General features: G+C 39.9%; 1 protein-coding gene across 8 annotated transcripts; it reads left to right on the forward strand.

Moving 5' to 3' along the window:
- Positions 1 to 549: 549 nt before the first annotated feature.
- Positions 550 to 18,403, forward strand: CRK (CRK proto-oncogene, adaptor protein). Of its 8 annotated transcripts, none has more exons than XM_055794183.1 (4): positions 550 to 928; positions 8,644 to 9,179; positions 12,059 to 12,221; positions 14,998 to 15,136. In XM_055794183.1, the coding sequence occupies exons 1-3, from the start codon at positions 685 to 687 to the stop codon at positions 12,215 to 12,217; spliced, it is 939 nt and encodes a 312-aa protein (XP_055650158.1). In that variant the 5' UTR covers positions 550 to 684; the 3' UTR covers positions 12,218 to 12,221; positions 14,998 to 15,136. The 8 variants fall into 8 exon arrangements, 7 of the variants coding, with proteins under 7 accessions (XP_055650158.1, XP_055650163.1, XP_055650160.1 ...); XR_008745556.1 differs by having other exon boundaries at positions 575 to 928; positions 8,644 to 9,009; positions 12,056 to 12,156; positions 14,998 to 15,137; XM_055794188.1 differs by having other exon boundaries at positions 575 to 928; positions 12,059 to 12,172; positions 14,998 to 18,403.
- The last annotated feature ends 2,817 nt before the right edge of the window (positions 18,404 to 21,220 follow it).

A 21,220-nucleotide genomic window follows, 5' to 3' on the forward strand; every position in this document is an offset into this window, starting at 1 on the left:
AGTAAAAACAGAGTAAATGTGCTATTAGCACGCAGAGAAGCCTGGCTTCACACAGGTTACCACAGCGAGCTGCACTGGGAAGCCATCGCGAATTGTGGCACTCAGGGGACTGCCCTGCTGTCCTCCTTTAGCGGGATGTACTGACTGCAGAGACCAGACCTCCAGGACAAGGGCCGGGCTACACCGGCGCCCCCGGGCCCTCCTCCCGCCAGCGCCTGACAGGGAACCCGATGCGCTAACACCGGCAAGGCCTGAGGAGAGACCAGCCCCGGAGGCGGCCGCTGCTGCTCCAAGTTACGCGGAGCAGAGCACCCCGGCCGCGGACAACCCTCACCGGTACCTACAGAGTAAAGAACAGCCCCTCACAGCCCCTGACAGCCCCAGCTCCCCTCAGCGCCGCCTTCCCGCCACCCCCTCCAGCCCGCCCTAGCGCGCGCACGCGCCCGCCCCTCACAGCGCCTGCGCGGCGCATCACCCGCCCTCCCCCCGCCCCCCCGGCCCGCGCGGGTTGATGACGCCACGCCCTCCCCGCGTCTCCTGCGTGCGGTCACATCCGGTAGGTGAGGTCAGGGCACGGGCCGCCATTTTGGGTGGCAGGGCTGGGCGCGGAGCGGGGCACCGCGGGCGGCGGAGGCCCGCGGTGGGGGGGGGGCAGCGAGTGCGGCCTGCGGGCGGGCGGCCCCCATGGCCGGGCAGTTCGACTCCGACGACCGGGCGAGCTGGTACTGGGGGCGGCTGAGCCGGGCCGAGGCGGTGTCGCTGCTGCAGGGGCAGCGCCACGGGACCTTCCTGGTGCGCGATTCGGGCACCATCCCCGGCGACTTCGTGCTCTCGGTGTCCGAGAGTTCCCGCGTCTCGCACTACATCGTCAACAGCCTGGGGCCGGCGGGAGGCCGGCGGGCCGGCGGCGAGGGCCCTGGGGCCCCGGGTGAGTGACCCCCCAGGGCTGGCAGTGCCCCCTCAGCCCCCCGCCGCCCCGGGGAGGGCAGTTGGGGCAGCCGAGTCCCGGCCTGCGCCTTCCCCCGGGCGGCTCCGCTCTCCTCCCGGGCGGAGTTTCAAGTCGTGAAGCTCTTTGTAGCGGAATTAAGTCGTGTTTTGCAGCTGGGGCTACTGGCTGAGCCGAGCCGTCTGTCTGCACCTGCCTTCCAGCGAGCTAATAGCGTAGTCACCCATACACTGGAGCTGAGCGCTTACTGCGGCCCTCCTGGAAGCTCCTACAGCTGTAGCACTCACCCGTTCCTTTGTTTTCATAAATCAGTTAACTGCAATTAATAGATATTGCATGTCATCTCAGCAGGGGGACGGTTCTGTGGAAGTGTCATCGAAAAGTCTGAATTCTGACAAGATAGTTTTGCATTCGAAGACAGGCTGCAAGGCTAATTTTAAAGTCACGAGTCAAAGTATTACATGAGCACTTCTGAGTAGCGGGCAGTCTTCACGAATGGAAAGGCAGTTGTTTCCTCAAATCAGATGTGAAGTTCAGTATTTTTCCCCCGTGAGCTGAAGGGGAAGGTTTGGTTGTATTCCTTGTCAACCTAACATCTAGCATGAAAACGACCTAATTAAGTGTAACGCTTATGGAGCAGAAGACACCGATTGTGTATCATGAGAAGCAGCATTTCTGCAAGTACAAGTGTAACTAAATGAACATGAGCCCCCAGCAACGCAGTGTCCTTAGACTTGTAAAAAACATGATACAAAGGCAGCGATATCTCTGCTGGGGGCATTGCTGAAGTTGGTAGCGGAACTGCTCGAGTTTGAATATTAATGTTTGCAGAATGATGTGGGTGTATTGCTAGCATCTCAGATAGGAACAACCGCATGATGTTGAAGTGTAGTAGTAAACCGATGTAATAAGAGATGTGGTGAGCTTATTTGGCAGGAAGTAGATAGTATGGGAATTGCTACAGAGACAGTCACTTTCTGATGTAGATATATGGCTGGGAAAGAGCCCTATATTGGGAAGATGCAACAATACTTGTTATGGAAAGGATTTTTCAGTCTCTGCACAGACTGAAGTTGACTAAGAAGGAGATAATCTAAGAAAAAGCTAAACTGTTGCCAGTATGTTTGCACCATTATACAGTAATTTCCCCTGCTCAGGGGAACATTGTGAATTGGCAAATTTGGGAAAGCTTGAAGTCATCATGTTTATCCCAAGAACCTACTATAGCTGTTGAGCACTCTCACAGCACAGAAAGTTTGCAAGGCAGAAGTTTAAGGTGGCTGAATTGAGCTGGAAGTAGAAGTCATTACTGCTGTGGGTAGTAAAATGGTTTGCCACAAGATGTGGTGGATTCCCTATTGTTTCATGTCTGTGACGACAGAGGTTTATTGCTGTAGGTTTGCGAGGCTTGGTATGTGAATTGTTGAAATGCATGACTGGTGGTACGTAGAGCAGAATAAGTTACCAGGATGGTTTGTTGTGGAATCCAGCCTCGTAGGATTTTAAAGACAATAGTGATGAAAAAAACTGAAGTATGTGTGGCTGTTACTTCTGGGCAGTTGTTTTCTGGAGAGCGACTCATCTCGGGAAAAGCAGTGTTTTTCATGTTAGTGTGGTGTCACTTTAATACATAGCCATCCTGACTTTTTTTATTGTGTTACATTCTTAAGCTCAGTAATGTTTTGTGGCATTCTATGGGCTGGCTTTTGGGTGTTAAAATGTTCTAGAGTTTTGGTGTTCTTTTAAAAAAATCGCTAAATACTACTTATGTAATTCTCTTCTGTTTTAAATGTCTGTTTTAGATAAGTAGCTGTGTAGGCTGTTGGCACAGTAGGCTTAATATATATAAAAAGTATAATTTTGTTTTGGTTGGTCTCTTTTTTTTTTTTTTTTTTTAAATCCCTGGATATTATGAGTACAGGTGATGCATCACTCCTACACCACAGATACATCTGTGCTGAGATATTAGTAGTTTTAAATAAGTCATGCCTCCACACTGATACTGTGCTCTTTTCACACTCAATTCAAAGAAGGTGCTGGGAGTGTTTGTATATTAAATTATATTTGCAGTGTAATTAAGTTCTTCTTTCAGAAAAAAAGTGGGGGCATGTTCTGCAGTGGGAGGGAGATGGAAACATTGGTAGAAGATTGAAGATGTTTTTACGTTTGAATAGGGAAACTAATGCAATAAAATAAGGTAAATGTAAATTGTCATGCTTATTTATTGTGGTCAAGCTAAAACATTAGGAAGAACAACTTAGCTATGCTAATTTTTTGGTATAGGGTGGGGTTTTTAGCAATTGATTGTTTGGTAGATGCCCATTTCTCAATGGGATATCTGAATAAGCCAAATCAGGGTCTTAAGTTATTTTTGTTAGTCTCAGTGTGTGTGCAATTCATGACTGTTTTAACACTGCTGTGTGCAGGGGATACTAGGAACCTAGCTTCAATACAGAATGAATGAAATGAGGAACTTTGGCTTGCCTAATATAAAAAGCCAGTGTCACAAAAACGTGGTACTTTTCTTCCATTTCTAAAGCATAAAATAAACTTGCTTATTGCTAAGTTCACCTTTTACCTGATATGCTGCAATTTCTAACTACTTGTGGGTGATTTTTCAGCATAAGGAAAAAATAATTTAACAAAACGTCTCAAAATAGCTATGTCTGCCTGAAATGTTTCAAGGCTGTTAAAAGAAAATAGGATAAATCACTGAATTATGGGAAGGAAAAACTGTTTCCACTGGAGATGGAGATTAACTACTGAATTGGAATTAGGGTATCATTTGTGATGAAATATCACAGTCACGAGCTAAAGAAATCCCAAACAAAACAACGTATGCATGCAAGCATTAGCATGGTAATGAACAATAGAGGAAATACTTAAATTCATCGTATGTTTGTGATTTGACATACGAGTCTGGGGTAAAAATGCATATGCACTAAACCAAAATGCCTAAAATATCTAAATATATGCCTTCTATTGAAAGTACAATGTAATAAAGCGAGAAACCTAATATTGTTATAAAATTTATCTCTCTGAAGTAGGAAAGTATGGCAGATACAGTGTAGAAAGTGATGTTTGCACTAAGTATGCATTTCAAGAACATGCTGGTTAACCTACGTGTCTAAATCATTTCCATTGTGACTGTACTTCCTGGAGTCGTATAATCTTTACATAATGATATCCATACTCGGCTCTATATGAAATGGCTTTAGATATGTATGACTGGTATTGTTTAATCTGACACTTGGGACTTTTTTTTTTTGTGGTTTGGTTTGTTGTTGGCATGTTTTGGTGTTTTTTTTTTTTTTCATATTAAGGTCTTAAAATGCAAACTGTTGGAAGCTTGGTAAGTGTATGCATTAGACATCTACTTTTCTGTCACCCTCTGGTTATCTGCAGAAATGACAATGTGTAACTTCTGTAAGAATATTCTCCTGGTGTGCTCAGAGCTCTTGGGAGCCAGTGAATGGGGGTTTACCGTTTTTATAGGGCATTCATGGGTACTGATTTGTTTTGCTCAGGCATGAGTAGGGAGGTACTGAAGAACAAGGAAAAAAGGTGTCCCTATGGGATGGGGGAAACACAGACTGGAATGTGATGCCTTCATAGCGGAGCTTCCATACGCTCCAGGAGGAAACTGGTTTACATCACTGTGATGTCTTTGAAATGAGAGCCTTGTGTCTTAGTGCCCTGCATGATAAGAACAGCTTTTCCTGCCCAAAACATGCTTTATAAGTTGGGGGGGGAGGGTAGACTGGTTCTAGAAACAAAAATGAAAACCTTTATTTCTGTGAGGGCTTCCCTGCACTGAAAATGAAAGCTGAGTTGTCTGAAAAAGTGATAAGTTGCTTTGTGGTTAAACCACCTGCCCACACTGTCACCAAGTGAAATATTAGGTGTTTTATACCTCTAATTCCCCAGTATCTGTACAATATTTGAAATATATATAAGCAGTCTTTTTGAGATTAACATGAAGCCAACAGAGTGTGAAAGTGTTTTATCAGGAGGGAATGTGCATCATAAACAGATAATTGACAGGGTCCAGATTTGAAACTTTAATTCTGGGACACTTTGGATTTTAACTCTTCCCTCACCTGCCTGAGAGCAGAGGTTTTGCTAGCTGTTCTGATAATGCTGAAATGGATGGAATCAGGTTAACTCCTAGCACAGGTGGAGCTAGGGTGGAATAAGAAAGAAAGATGATACTCAGCCCTTTGTGCTTCTCATTCAAAGGAGTCATCTTACACAGCTGAGTAGGGCTGCTGGTACAGGTGCAAGCTGAACAGCTATTCTTCCTTGGGCTGTGGAGAGCAGGGGAGAAGGGGAGATAATTTTGTAGTACTCTGGTTGTCCAACTTTAATAGGAAGTGACTTTAAAGTTCCTCCAGTAGCTAGACTTACCTTTACATGCCCTCTCCTCTTCCTGAGAGCCCTCAGAAGATGTGGACAGTGTGCTGCTCAAACCTGTGCCTTCAAGAAATCTGTCCCAGAATCATAAAGGAAAACAGCTCTACTTCTCCAAGAAGACACTTGTCTTGCTGCTGTAACTTTTTCTTGTGGAAGACCTTGCCTTAATTTTTCTGTTGGCCTACAGGTATGAGAAGTGTTGCAGTTCAAACGAGAAGCTGAAGAATTCCTCTGAGCCTGAAATCTGTTAAGTCTTGCCATTTCATTATACTAGGGAGTGATAAAACTTCAAAACCCATAGTGAATAGAATTATTTCCCCACTACATAAGTTAGCGTCGTTCAGCTCATTGCCTTGTAGCTGAACAAGAGTATACACAAAAGCCTTAAACTGATGGAAACTTGCTTGATTTATCACTTGCTTGGTAAGGTGTAGTTGTATTTTTTTCCAACTGTGGCTTTCAGCTATTTCATCCTTTTTATGCCTATTTTAGCTGTATTTAGAAGTCATTATTTAAATTCTCCAGACTGACCAGGTTGCTGCATTTATATTCTTTGGTAATTAATTTGGATTAAGCTTGTAGATTTCTTGTTGCAAAGAGGTTTTCCAGACCTCAGATTTTTGTAGCTGCCTTATGTTTGGGGTTTTTTTTTTAAAAAAAAACAATGCAAAAAGCTCAGAAGTGTGTGTGGTATTCTGGGAGTGTTCTCTTTGTGAAGATAATGCCTCTCCTTTCTGCTGCTTACCTGTTTGTCCCTTCAAGGACTGCATTGATCTTTCTGATCCTGGAATGTGTTCAGAGGCTCTATGTTCTTTCACTTCAATTGTGCAAAATGGGTTTTAGCATATGATTTTCTGGGCTCCAGTACACTGATTGCAGTCAGTCCTTCCCCATAGGTAAGGTTCCAGTGGACTTTCCTCTTAGAGTCCAACTTCAGTTTTATTCAGGTACATTTGGCAGCTATTTCAGACTGTTATGCGTTAATCAAGAGGGTGAACCTGTTCAAAAGAAAAAGTAAAGACACCCAAACACCCTTGTTCATCCCAGTGATGATTTTGGTGCTGAGATGAATGTTACTGATGAACTGCTCATTTCCTCTGAGTTTTAAGATTTTTCTGTGTATACTTACTTACTTTGCGGGAGATGGAGATCTCAGCCTCCCTACGGAGTCAGTTTATAGCAGGTTTTACAGAGGTAAGTTAGTTTTTTAGGTTCTATATTTACATCATGTGAAATAAGTTCCATGTCAGTGAACTTACTTGAGGTTCAGTCTTCTCTGTATGTCTTCAGAGATCTTGGCTACTCTGGTCCTCTTAAAAGTTTTTATGACGTCCTTCTGATGTGTCTACATAAGCCTTGATCCTTAAAGGTTTACATCTAAAATAGTAGCAGACAGATATTGTGCTCACATTTCTGTCACGAGGTTTGTCTGAAACTTGATGTCTATACTGCTTGTTCCAAAGCACGGTTTCCCACTTCCAATGCTAGTAGAAGTGCAGCATTCCCAGATAGTATTATATGCTTATGTAGTGAAGTTAGACTGTTTTAAAGTGGTGTAGGGATGCTGCCTGTCTAGCCAGAAGTCATCTGTTGAGAGACCACAGAGCTAAGAGCTGCCACAGAGGTAAAATTCCAGGGTTCTTGCTAAGTCTAGAGCTGTAAGTTACATCTCAACAAAAGTTGAGGGGGTTTTGCATCTTTTCATCATTATGCTTTAGGAGAATAAAGTGGAATCTTCTCTTTCCATGCTGAGTTCACGTTTCTTACTGATATTTATGATAGCTTCCTTATCTCTTAGTGATGCTCCTTTGTGTTTTGGTTTTTTTGTAATTTTTTGAGGGTATTGCTTTTGTTTTTTGGCTCACTGCATTTGTACTCATTTCTTTTGAGAGTCTTTCAGGGCTGTTAATGCATGCAAATGTGCATTTTCCAATGACTTAGTTCTGTTTCTTTGAATTTCCTGTAAGCAGCTTCACTGATGTTTATATTCCTTCAGGATATTTCAAAACTCATTTATCGGGTGTTTGTCTATGTTGATCTTACTGAATCCGCCCTTTTCTTTATTGGAACCCCTTTTTGCTCTCTTGAAAGAACTTCTTGTAATGTTAGCTTCCCATGCTGACAGTGCTACTTTGAAGGGGGTTTTGGATCAGTGACAGCTTGAAGAATTCTGCTAGCTTTGTACTCAAGAGCTAAGTCTCGGAACTGTTAGATATTCCCTGCAGAGAAACAGACTTGCAAAGTAAGCATCTCTTTCTTGCTAAAAGAGTTACTCATTAAAGCGTAAATCTTTCCCTCTCCACTGCCCTCCCCCAGCCTTCCACAATTCTTCCCATAACTGATTACACAGTGTATAGTGCATGGTGGAAATAGAACATGCGTATGTTTTTCCCCAGCTGAGCCTGAAGAACATAAAAAGGAAAAAAGTGCAGCGCACAGATTGAAAACTGAAATGCATATCTGAGCTTTGATACTTCTAATGACTTGAATATGAACATCATCTGTATTTTAATGTATTTGAGGTTTAGATTTATAGTTTAGGCTCCATCTGACAAATATGGCAAAGAAGCTACAAGACTTGAGATTAAAAGACTGGATTATACTGATTATGAAAACATGTTGTTGCTTTGCATAGCATAAAATATACATAGTTTTCTCTAATGGTACCTTTTATCAAAATGAAAAATAACTTCGTTTGCTCACTCATATAAATTGTTTGCTGCTGTGCTAAGCAGTTTTCTGTAGTGTCCATGCCTTTAATCCAAGATACATTACAACAGCTAAATAACCACTATTGCAGTGTTGTCCTTTTGAAATAACTTTGAATTGCAAAAGAGAGTTAAAAAAATCACTTGAAATTGTAGCAAAATTTCATTTGCTTCCTAGATTTAGAGTATAAAACAGCAAACAGGGAATTGTCTCTTACTGAAAATTGTATAGCCTCCTGAGAAACTCGGATGTACTGAGCAATTTTATCTGTTGGGTCCGTATAATGTTCAAGGAAACAAGATATTTGCTGAAATTACTAAATTAGGATAAAGTGCCACACTTTATTTTTTCCTTCTTTGACAAAAATCTTTTAAAATAAAACTGTCCTCACAATTGTGATAGTGCTGTCTTTGATGAGAAATACACCGAGGAGCTGAATATGATGAATGTTGATCTAAAGATGACCAAATTCAGTATCAGATTCCTTATCTGTAAACGTATTCATCTTCTCAAATGTTTTATTTACAGTTTTAACTGTTGTATGCTCTCTTTGACGTAGTGTCTTCTTCTTTCAGGGTTGAATCCCACAAGATTTCGAATAGGTGACCAAGAGTTTGATTCTTTGCCATCTTTACTGGAATTCTACAAAATACACTATTTGGACACTACAACGTTGATAGAACCAGTTTCCCGATCCAGGCAGAATAGTGGTGTTATCCTCAGGCAGGAGGAAGCTGAGTATGTGCGAGCTCTCTTTGACTTTAATGGAAATGATGAAGAAGATCTTCCATTTAAGAAAGGAGACATACTGAGAATCCGGGATAAACCTGAAGAGCAATGGTGGAACGCAGAAGACAGCGAAGGAAAGAGGGGAATGATACCTGTTCCTTACGTCGAGAAGTATAGACCTTCCTCTGCTTCCGTATCTACTCTGATTGGAGGTAACCAGGATAGTTCCCACCCACAACCACTGGGTGGGCCGGAGCCAGGGCCCTATGCCCAGCCCAGCATCAACACTCCGCTCCCTAACCTTCAGAATGGCCCTATTTTTGCCCGGGTTATCCAGAAGCGAGTCCCTAATGCCTACGACAAGACAGCCTTGGCTTTGGAGGTACATAATGGGCAAACCTTAGAAAGAAGAGATCTGTTCAAGGGATTTCCCTTTCAATCACATTATAGTTTTGCAGGAATAAGAAAGGGAAAAGCAATGTAATACTAATTTACGTCATGATTAATAAGTTATGGATAAAGGCGCGCTTTTTTTGACGACTAAGTGACTAGAGTCACTTATAGACTAGAGTTTGATTATTATAGCATGTTTAGGTTACTGAACAAATATCATGTCTTTTGTCAAACATCACTAACATAAGTATGTCCCCATCCATGTTTTCACTTCTGAAGTCTTTATTTTAGAGGGGAGGGAGAGGGAGCAGTTTGTAAGTTGTGTGTCTGAACTGGTGTTCATTGTTGCTTGCCTCACCCCAATTTTAAAAGGTGTGCTGGGTTGTTTGTGGTTTGGGTTTGTGGTGTTGTTTCCCCTCCCTGCCCCCCCAGTCTGTCAGCAGTTTACAAGCAATCAGTGGAAACAATGATAGTCACTTTGAAATGACACAGACTGAGATGATGATGATGGTCACAGTCAGGGTTTTATTGTAACATCTTGACCTCAAGCAGCTTGCTTTCTTCCTGCTTCACAAACTAAAACCTGTACAATTCATTGGGGAGGTCTCATGTAAAGCAGTGATTGACAGGGTATGATTTGTAATAAAGTAGTGAGTTTCCCTAAGGTTGCTTCGCTTCCTGATACAATCAAGTCCGTGCTCTTTTTGATATTTTTGTTTTTCCCTTCTTAAAGGAGACTGGAGCACTCTACTTCTACACATCAGATAGTTATCCCCCAAATTACACTTGAGGAAATTGAGACTAAGGTATTCTCAGTGGCAGACCTTTGCCTTAGGATGATATGTAAATTGTATCCTTTAATCTAGGCTTTCTTTGAGCTAAAGGCTCTGGAATTTCCTGATACCTAATTGACTTCCTGTTTATATAACATTTTAAGTACTTGGGAAAAAACAGTTTCTGTGCTGAGTCAGAGCATCTCCTCTTCACTCTCAAATACTTTGTTTAATTGTGCATAGCACAGAAAGCACTTCAGTACTTCAGTGATGCGGCAAATACAGGTATGTGTCTTTAGGACAGAATTTGCAAGTGCAGCACATTCTACAGATCTAGTAATTGACGTACGACCTGGGAGATGTGAAATTTTTTTCCCACTGTAGGTAAAAATTTGTCTAGAGAAGCAATGTAAATGTGCTCTGAGTTACTGTGTGTTCTGTTATATTTTTGAAGTAAAGGAGAGCCAGGATCCAGAATGTAAATTTTTGGGTTGAGAAGCATGTATGGAAATTTTATGCCATCTCAGCAGATTTGGGGGAAACTTGAAGACTTTTAACCTTCAGACTTTCATACCACCTAGAATACTGTCTTTCCCTCTTTTTCTCGCTCTCTCTACCCAGTCACCTCCTGGAGCTTGGAAATATTCCTGAATGCTGTTGTGGACTGTTGTAATTACCAGATACTAGATTTTCTTTGAGCCACTGGATGTTATCTTGTGGCACATTTATCAAAACCTTTTGGTTTTCTTTCTGGATTTTTTTTTTTAAGCTTTTATTCTCTTAAGCTTACCTTTACATTTTACTTAAAGCAGAATCCCACAACACCGTCCAACTCACAGTTTGGTAGCATGGAGTGAAATAGCATGAGAAAATACTGATAATCCAGGCCATCATAAGCAACTTTTGAGTGAAAGCAAAAGCCTTTAAATGCTAAGGAACAGCTTGTGAGTGCCGTGGCTGATGTTATGTTAGTTCAGTCCTCTTCATTAAAAGTCACATGAGCTGTCAAGTATGCTGCGCTTTAGAAAGCGTAGTTTCATGGAGAATATCTCTTCTGAGCTGGCTTGCACAACTAGTGTCTGTTACTAATACGGTAATAGGCTAGATAGCTGAAGTGTTTGGGAGGGGGGAACTGAGGAATGTGTACGCTCAGCTCGTCAGTGTTGGGATTTATAGTGCCTTTCTACCTTTATATTAGAACAGTGGCCTTTGTAGGCCTTGTAAAATTATTTAAATACTTCCTAGCAGACACATTGAACCTCTTGGTTAGGATGATATATTCTTGTATTGCCACAGCTCTACATCTTAAGAAGTGCAATGACAGTGGTAGCTCTTCATTCTGTACCTAGTTCTGGGAAATCTTAGTTTTAAAATGCGAGCTGTTTGTCACTGCTTCTAATAGGTCTTCCTAGCTTCTTTGCAGCTTTTATCATTTCAAATCACAATGTTACTGAGTTGCTTTCAATGTCTGTACAGGAAAAAGTTGCAATATGCACTTCACTTTCTCTGAGTTTTTCTTCATCCTGTCTATCAAAGTACTGTTTCTTGTTGTCTCTTTTTTTTTTCACATTCCCTTTCACTTCATGGTGTTCCTTCTCTGTTTATTTAGAGATCTCTTTCTTAGATAACTTAGTAGAAAGCATTATGCAAATCTTAACAGTCCGTTTTTGCCCAGACCTCTTAATAACCGTAAATGTAGAAAGCGGGATTCTTTCCAAATGAAAACTCTTAGGCTTACATCTGGCAGTATTCATAGGTGGGGGTGGATCCCACTGTTTCTCTTAGGAAAGTAGATTCTTAACACCAAATATTTTTGGCCCAAAGTGCAAACAGACTATCTGTACAGGTCTGTTATTTTAAAACTGACGTGGTTTTGAAGAGCTAAAGGAAGGAGGATCAGAACAAATTATGATCTAATAAAGGCTGCGCTGTATTATTGGAAAAAAAGATTCAGCAAAAGATAACTTATTTTGCTCGTAACTGGACTTGTTCAAGTTGTCAGTCTATATTAAGAGAGGAGGAAAAGGGAAGATCTTTGTGGTGAATGACTCTGAGATCGATCGATTTTTTTTTTTTTTCTTCTTTGTAACAGTAGCAGAACTCTGCCATCTTGACCTTACCAAAGAGGAGTACATGGAATAAAACCACAGCATACAGAAGTCTTCACATGAACCTTCAGTTTTGCTTTGAAGCGTATGGGATATATTTAGTTTTAAAACTTCTGATGAAGACTGAGACAAATCTGGCTTTGTAGCAGGGTACAGTGTTGTTCTTGAGGTGCTGTGCTTGGTGGGATGATGCACAACAGACTAATGATTCCGCAAGTCAGTGTTAAAAGTGAGGAGAATCAGAGAGGACATCCACATCTGGTCTAAATATCTTAAAATCCCAGCACTTGTAATAATGAGTAATATTTTTTAAAAGGTTCTTTGTTTTGTCTTCAGGAGGGTGGTTGAACTATAGATTAATATGCAGAGTTTCAAACCAGATCTAGAGATATCTAAGTTATTAAGGAACTAATGGAGCCATTTTATTAAGCATTTGTGAAATCACCCATGCTTGCTTAAGTCAGTCCCGCTTTGATAGGTATAAAGATACATATATATGAAATATATATAGAAGATATGTATGAATTAAATGTGAATGAAAGATTGTGTCAGTGTGTACTAAATTACATTACTGTAATGGTTAAAAAGGACCATTTAAACTTAGAAGTCTTTCCTCTCTTAACAATTCTTGAAATGCAAGTTTTGAATGTAGCTTCTTATATTAAGGAGAATTCATATAATGGGTGTCCCTTTGCTGCAATGACCCTGAAACACTCCCAAAAACCAAACAGCTACAGGATGTTTCTAGAGTGAGGGAGTGTCACAAGCACCCCATAGTCTAACTCACTATAATGGCACTGTTGAACCCACCTTTTGCAGGTGAGTTTGTTGTAAGGCATCCAAAATAAACTCTGTATGAACATAAAGTAGCATGTGATATTCAGTAACAGCAGAGGCCAGCAGTCTTAAGAAAAATGTCTTACAGACAGCAAACTCAAGTGCAACTTGTGCTTTTTCTTTCCTAGTGGGTTGGAGGTTGTATACTTTTCTGTTGAAGGTTGATTAGGATGATATCCAGGTCTGAAGCAATTTAAAGTTATCTAGGATAGTGTTCTTGTAACGGTTGTGAATAGGAAATAAGATTTTCTGCTTCTTGTATTGTCATATTTAATCTTATCCTTGTTAAATTATAGCTGATACATTGTTTTGATCAACAGAGTAATTGTATTCATACAACTCCCCAGTGATTATTAGCAGTAGCAAAATTATACATACTGGATGATTAAATTCCTAAAGATGTGAAACTAGCATTCAGTAGTCAAGGAAGGCTTCTTTTTTGCCTGTAGCAAATACATAAGAGGATTTTCTTCAAAATATGCTTCATTAAAATGTCTATACTAATGACTACAAAAGGAAAAAAAAAAAGCGACAGCAAAAGTCCCAGGTGTGCCTCTCATTACCAGATCAGTAATCATCAGAGGTATGGGAAGTTTAATTAAATGTCCATGTAGTAGTTTGAATTTATGAACTGTTAAAAGCTGTTCTGACAAAAGATTGCAAGTGAGTAAAACCTGTAAAGTTAATGGAGATTGGTAACATCTTAAATTGTTTTCCTTGTTCTTCATTCACTGCTTGGAAAGTGAGAATAACGAGATTCTGTTTTGGATGAATTTGGAACACAGTGATGAGCATCAGTGTAAACTAGTAACTGCATATTCAGTGATTCTTTGGATGAAATGCAGTAAGGCTTGTGGCCACGCCTTGAGAGTTTATTTACAGTATTAGTGAAAGAAAATAGAGTATATCTGTCCCAAAGCATTTTCCATCTGTGACCCAGGAAGAATTCTGAAAACTGTTTTATGTTACTTGAAAGTGAGATTATTGGTAAAATTCTACAGAGAGGTAGAAATGGGTAGACAGCTTTTCAATGTTGCATTTATTAACTCCCCAGTGACTGTCTTTACAATGTAAATTGTGCTTTTCTAGGTTGAATAAGTGCTACTTAATTAAAGTACCCTTCAAGATTAAACAGAATTGGGGACTGATTAGACCTAGACCTGTGGCCCTGACTTGAACTATGTGATTGCACAGCCTTGGGAAAGTGACTGCTGTACAGTTTTTGGTACTGCTGTACCTTTATCAAAGGGAGATGATGCCTTTAGAATTGGTTATGTGAATATTAGGTTGGAGATAGGAATGGGATGTATTAATGTGTTTTCATTTAGTGTAGCACATTAGAACTGGATAATTTTAAACTACAGCATGTTGTTTCATGAGTCCATTTTTCTAGCCAAATAATTTGAGTATAGGAGGGAGAGGACATCAATTATTTTTACTGTACCCATGGAATTTATTTATCAGAAATCCATGGTGGGCAAGACTGAAATATCTGGCCTAGTAGTGGCTAGTTGTGGATGCTGAGAGTAAGAACAGAGCAGCCTTAGGTACCGCTACTTCTTCCCTCACATACTCTTCCAGATTTTATAATCTGTGGCGCTATATATATATATATGTAGCCCCCACTTACCCAGAACTTTTTCAATACTACCTGAAAAGCACTTAGTGGAATTTCAAAATCAGGGAGCGATTTAGCTTGCAGATTAGCATTCGCTTTGTCCACCTGCAGGCCTTGCCTCCCTGAAAGAGGTGATGAATGGAGTACCAGCAGAACACAAGCTTTTGTTAGTTCAGTGAGAGGCATTTCTTATGATGGCAGCTGATGTGAAGTCCCAAATGTGCTCTGAAAGATTAGTATATAGATACTGGATTGCAGGCTCCTCAATTCCGGTAGTTCTCACCTAGTCTGGGTACACTTCTTTCTGTACTTTCTTCAGGAGTGATTAACATTGGGTGGTAGGCTGGTGTATCAAAACCAGGACTAAAACTACTTTTTATAGAAGTGTATCTGGTACACGTGGGTGATGTGACACCAAAGGGGAGGGGTAGTAGCTCCTTATGAATTTTCCTTTTTTTTCTTCCCCTGCAGGTCGGTGAGACGGTAAAGGTCACAAAGATTAACGTGAGTGGTCAGTGGGAAGGAGAATGTAACGGCAGACGTGGGCACTTTCCATTCACACATGTCCGCCTGCTCGATCAACAGAATCCTGATGAGGACTTCAGCTGAGTGTGGCTCAACAGTTGCGCTTACAGATGGGAACAATCTCAACTTGTTTTTATTGCAGATGCCATCAAGACTTACGTTCTGACAGATGTTGAAAGCGGTATTGCTTGTATAAGCATTCTGATAACCTGCAAACCCCTGGGACTGAACACCACCATTCCTTAATCAAGGGTCATGTAATTCAGGGTACGACAGTAGATAACTTGTGTGTCAAGTGGCAGAACTAGTACATGATTATAGGTTGTAATGCCTGCTTATGTCCATGTGCATAGCAGACTGGACCTTGCCAGCAGCAGCAGTTGGAGAAAGCAGTAACGTAGATGTTAAGATAACATTTATAGCTCTCTCCAGTTCTATTGCTTATGTTGCTTCTTCCTCAGGCAATGAACATCAACCTTAGACAATTCAATATATAGTTAGAAATTTCACAAATTTATCCTGGAGCTTTCTCCATACATTGTTTTTTTTTCCCATCCGGAATTCTCTGTCCTGGAAAGGCTATGTAGTACTTTGCATGGTCAGTTAACTCTGCACAGTACAGATTTATGTAGAGCCCGTTGGGGACAGCCTTATGATTTACAGATGCTTACCATTTTAGTGGTAAATGACAGATCAAATCAACCTCAGAATTCTAGAAGTTTGTGGACACTAGATTGATTTTTTTTTTGTTTGTTTGTTTGTTTCAGTACTGTTTATTTCTTCAGTACTGTTGATGCTTCAAATGTAGCAGCTGATTTTAAATTAAAATGTCTATTAACACACCAATATCTCTTTTTATTCACAAATATAAGGCTTTGGAAGTGTAAACATCCATATTGGTGCTGAAAAATACGTGCGTAGCACTTTAATGCATAGCTTTAAAGCAGTGTTTGATTCACTAAATATACTAAAATATTGACACTGCTTTCCAATAAAATTAAATTATATAGGGCCAGTTAATTTTTCTAGAATTCTTCAATGCTCCTATTGTACAATACTCTTAAAGTACAAATCAGTGTCAAACATGGTGAACTGACAAACCAAATATTACTTCTATTTTAAAGTTACTCTGGGGACTCTTCTGGTTTAATTCCCATCTGTAAAATAATTGATAGTGATTTCATGAGGATTTTATTTTTAATAAACTAATGGAAAATATTTGTGTGCTTCTGGAATGATTCTCAAAAGGCATACTAGAGTAAATATGGCTTCCTAGGGCATAATGAAAGCCAGTGCATTGAATAGGTGGTATTATGCACTGCTTGGTTTTTTTTGTGTGGTTTTTTTTTTTTAGTCTGCTCTTCTAATTATCTGGTTTTCGCTAACATAAATCAGAATGGATTCAGTAAGTTTTGTAAACTGAAATTAAACACTGAAGTAACTATCCCTTGCCTGTACCCCGGATTGTTTTCCAAGCACAGCGCTCTAGTGACCAAACTTAAGCAAACAATTTTGTAACTTTGACTACAGTGTAATCCATACAGAACAGTTTTTCTGAAGGGTATCAAACTGAAAGTGTTAATTTTGGTTGATACAAACCATGTGACTAGAATGGCTCATTGGTTGTAAATGCTGCGAGGGCTAGTTCCCACTGCAAAGGCTATTGCTGCAAGGCACCGACCCGTACAACAGAATACTGGTAACACTTTACCTCAGAACTGTGTAACATGCTGGAAATTATATTTCTGTTATATTTAAGTACTAGTTGTTTTACTTCAAAACTAACCCATCAGCAAGTCTGACTAATTTTCAGGTAATGGGCACTCATTAATTCTGTAGACTAACGCCAATGTACATTAATCATACTTTTCCATCGCCAGTCTCATAAGCACTACTGAAGATTATTAGAAAACTGACAGTTGTGACAGTGGTGTAAGAAGAATGGTAACAAAAGAATCGCAGTACTATTCTAGCTTGGGTTGCTACTCTGGTTAGGGTAATATGCCAGTGATTGTGGGATTTCTTCTAGCTTAGTACGAAACTGAGGAAAAAAAATTGAGAAACTAACCCTAGGTTCTGTAACATTGGTTTCTTTAAGGGTAATTTGTATTTTTCCTCTGACCTTGATATGTACTATGACTTTTTTTTGAATAGCTGCACTCTAAATAAAAGACTTAATACTGAGTCTGTCAGTTGCCCATCCCATATATGCTTGTATTTTTCTTCAGGTGTCGCAAAAGAAAAGCAATGAACTGTGTGTTCTTAAGAGTAGCACAGTTTGTTCTGAAGTATTTTTTCCAATTGCAGTTAAAGAAAGCCCATATGTTTGTACCTCTCCAGTGATTATTTTAAGATACCAAAAGAACATTTTTCTGAAAGTTTTGTTATGCAAATCTTGCCTTTTTAATATGAAAAACATAAATTGAATTAACTAGCAAATACCCTGCAAACTTTGTAGATGTGTTTTCGTTAAGACTGTATAAATTGTGATATTTGTACACTTTGAAAGAGCAAAAAAAAAGAAACTAGGAGTCTTAATAGCTGCTGTTGCACTAGAATCCTAAGTTCTTGTCAAGCAGTTTTTTGTAGTCAACTGATACATTAATGCAACTGTTTTCCACTATTCAGTTCTAAGCCGAAATGTGATTTTGTTTCATAGGTGATAGAAATGAGTATGTTTGCATTTGGGTGAAATAGACATTTCAACTTATCAAGCTCTTAAAGGAAAATAGGTAGAACATAATATGTTCATAGATTAAATCCTTTTGTGGCCTTTTGTTTATCCTCTTCTATTTGTTCCCTCCCTTCTCCCTGATGCGTGCAAAAAAAATCATTGCGAAGAATGTTGGTCACAATCTTTTGTCTCTACTTGGCTGTGTTTTTGGTCTTGTGCATAGGCAGGTGTTAGAACTAGAATAATCATTTCTAGAAATACACCGTGAAAGCAGAATGCTTAATTACACTGTGTTCTTCTGGTGCATTTACACATTATATCACACTAAAAAGTACAACTGGCTGCTATGTTTTTTTAATATATATTTCATTTTGGTAAACCCCAGCCTTTTTACTAATATTTGACCTGGTTAAATCTTGTTAATCTGTTTGAATTGTATTTGTTAATAATGCAAATATTTCTAATCATCTTAAGAGTAAAACACTTTGGTTTTGTTAATGGTTTTGGGGAAGGATTCTAACCAAACCAGTTTCAAGAGAAATATGAACATGTGCCATTGTATTATAACACTATCCACTTTCTTGACAGTTAAAGTCTTTTTTTTTTTATTTTTTTTGTAGCATGTAATGTATATGTTCATAGTACGTGAAGTAAATAAAAGTATAGCCAAAACTTTGACCTGGTGTCACTTTCAATCGGATGTCATTGGGATACTTGCATTTAGTAATCTAACAATAAAGCTGTGGGTATGGCCATTTTTAATTGCCCATACTTACATGAAACCAATTAAACATAACACCTGTAGAAGTAAGATTAACCAAGGTAACTAAAATAACTTACCAACCAGTAAAATACGCCTTTTTTGAAACAAGGTGGCTTTCTGTAAGCAAATTAGTTGCTTGAGTCAAGGGTATGTGGAGGGAAAAAAGTGTACTCACGCTGCAAAAAAGAACTTGTGAGGAATGTTAAGATGAGATTTTGTATCTGTTATCATACTTCAGGTGTACCTGAAAACAATCTGGGGATTCTTTGGATGGTGTGCGTCTGTTTGGAAAGATAAAAAGCTGTTTGTTCATTTTTAGAGTTGCTGGTAAAAACATAAATTAGGCATGCAAATTAATACCAGCAAGTATCTCATACAGGAGTCTACTAATGGCTCAGAAGGACTTCTTCGTAAGTGTAATAGCGGGAGAACACTTACAATGAAAGGATGATATGTGCGGTGTCTATTGTCAAGGGATGAAGCACAGGAAATGCCTATATCCCATGTTTGCACCATGAATCTGCATTAGACCTACTTTGCCATTATTATCCTTAAAAACTGTAAGGAGACAGTGGCCCCTAGGCCCCTAAGGGTAAGAATCTTGGCAGCAGTACTGTATCTAAAGCTAGACTGTTTAATTTGGGGTGTACACCAAAGAACAGTGCTAGCTCCGCACCAGTGGGTTTCTTAGCTCAGCGGGGTGTGCTATAGGTAACTATGGATCAAAACCTTAAGGCATCCAAAATCCCTCAAAACATTTGGCTGCCTGGAGATGCTCCCTAGTTCCACAGGCTCTTGCTGGATGGAAAAGGCCATGTTGTACATTCCCAGTTAAAACACTACTTCACTGTCCGTTGTTTCTAGAAGTATACAAGGACCAGTAGATGTTAGTACTGGCATAACAGTTTTCCTTGTTGGTAAGGGCAAGGATGGCATTTGTTTTCCTAGTCACTCCATTACAGTGATGGCTCATATTTTAGTTGATACGTATTCAGTTGGCCGGATGCTGTAGATTAACTTTCTTGGTCACTACTGTTTTCGTGGAGTCTTCAAGTGGGATGTTCCTTGTTAAATGAGTGACTGCATTTAAGCTCCCTAAGATGCCAGCTAAGTTTTCCTGTTATGTCTCCACAAAAAGATTATTCTATCATCTTCAGATGGAAAAGATTAAATTTTCATAGGTAAAAGTACTGCCCCGGCTTTGCTCCAGCAGAGCTGCAATCCAAGAGTGCCTTTTAATGAGATTACCTGAGATAGTTTTTAAGAGCTCACTACAGCCAAAAGGAAGAGGTTCTACACATCTTTCCATGCTGCCCTGATAGCCATGCCCTCTTGCTCCTTAACCTCAGACTGGTATTTACAGAACTTCTCTGTGAGCTGCTGGAGCACAGGGCTCATGCACAAACCCACTGCCCCTCCTTTTCTTTCCCCCTCCTTCCAACAATGGTTTTCAGCAGCAGCAGTGGTTGAATCAATGCATGTAAAAGTTGAGGGTGCAAGGGGCAAGCAAGGATTGCATCAGCAAATTACGCTGTGGGTTACTTCTGTGCATTAGACTGTTTATTCCTCATGCTTTGCCAAATCCCTGACCAATTTCCAAATATTTGCATGCCATCTGTAACAAGTGCATTCAAAAATATTTGAAGTATTTAGACAAGACGTTATAATTCAGCAAGCATATCAAGCATGCATCTCACTTTTGGCAAATAAGTATGCTTAAAGTGGCCTGGCTTATTTATATTATTGAGCTCTCTACAACTCGAGTACCTGCTGAACATAAGGATCACAGAAAAGTTCATAAATCAATGCAAATCTAATTTACTGTGCACAGCTTCCATACAAAACTAAGCCTCAGTTGCTGAAAAGTAGGCTTTTAAGGTCAAGATTTATGAAATGCAGAGGTAATTTGCATATCTCACAACACTTTTAGTGTATTTACGCAAATAATGGCGATGCTGTACACCACTGGGATCTTTTGGGTGCTTACCAGAACTGCTTTGGTAATGGCACCATGTATTTACAAACAATTCAGAAGTAAAGGTATATAATGATTCCCAATTTCAACAAAATTGGCATTTTCTGATCATGTTTCAACTACATTGAAAATAGTATTTTTTTTCTGGACGTGACACCTAATATTCACATTAGTCCAGACACGCCAATGTCTTTGGGTTTGTTTTTTTTTATGGAATTCTGGTTAGATAATCATGAGATGTGAAAAAGAGTTGCGGCCCAAAATGTCCCGTGGAAACAGACCGTTGACTTTCTGGGTAGGCAAAGAGTGATATAAAAATAATTCTGTTATATTTTTAGATTTATTTGTAAGAAAACCATAAGGTTATGTTAGGTTTATGTACCCTAAAGGTTTAGTTCACCAACTGAAAAAATACATTAAAATGAATCGGGGAACAATAGAAAGTGCTTTAAATGGTGCTTTGGGTGCACGCCCTCAGTCACACATCAGGAGCCCGTTTCAGTGGGCACAATACAATAGATTAAATAGAACGATACCTGACACTGCGGCCAAGGGGTGCCAGGGCCTGTGCAGCCTCTGCTGTGTATGGAAAACCGCAAAGCTCTTTGTGCGCTGCTACACCTCAGGGAGGCTGATTTAGCCTGCTCACCATAGGAGACGCTGGAGGAAGATACAAGACTTCATTCACAGCTATCCTGAGCAAATCCGTCAAGATTAAATTTAAACCAGCCAAGCATAATCCCTTTTAGTTTCCTCA

Source organism: Falco peregrinus, chromosome 2 (assembly GCF_023634155.1).
Source record: "Falco peregrinus isolate bFalPer1 chromosome 2, bFalPer1.pri, whole genome shotgun sequence".
NCBI classification, from domain to species: domain Eukaryota; kingdom Metazoa; phylum Chordata; class Aves; order Falconiformes; family Falconidae; genus Falco; species Falco peregrinus.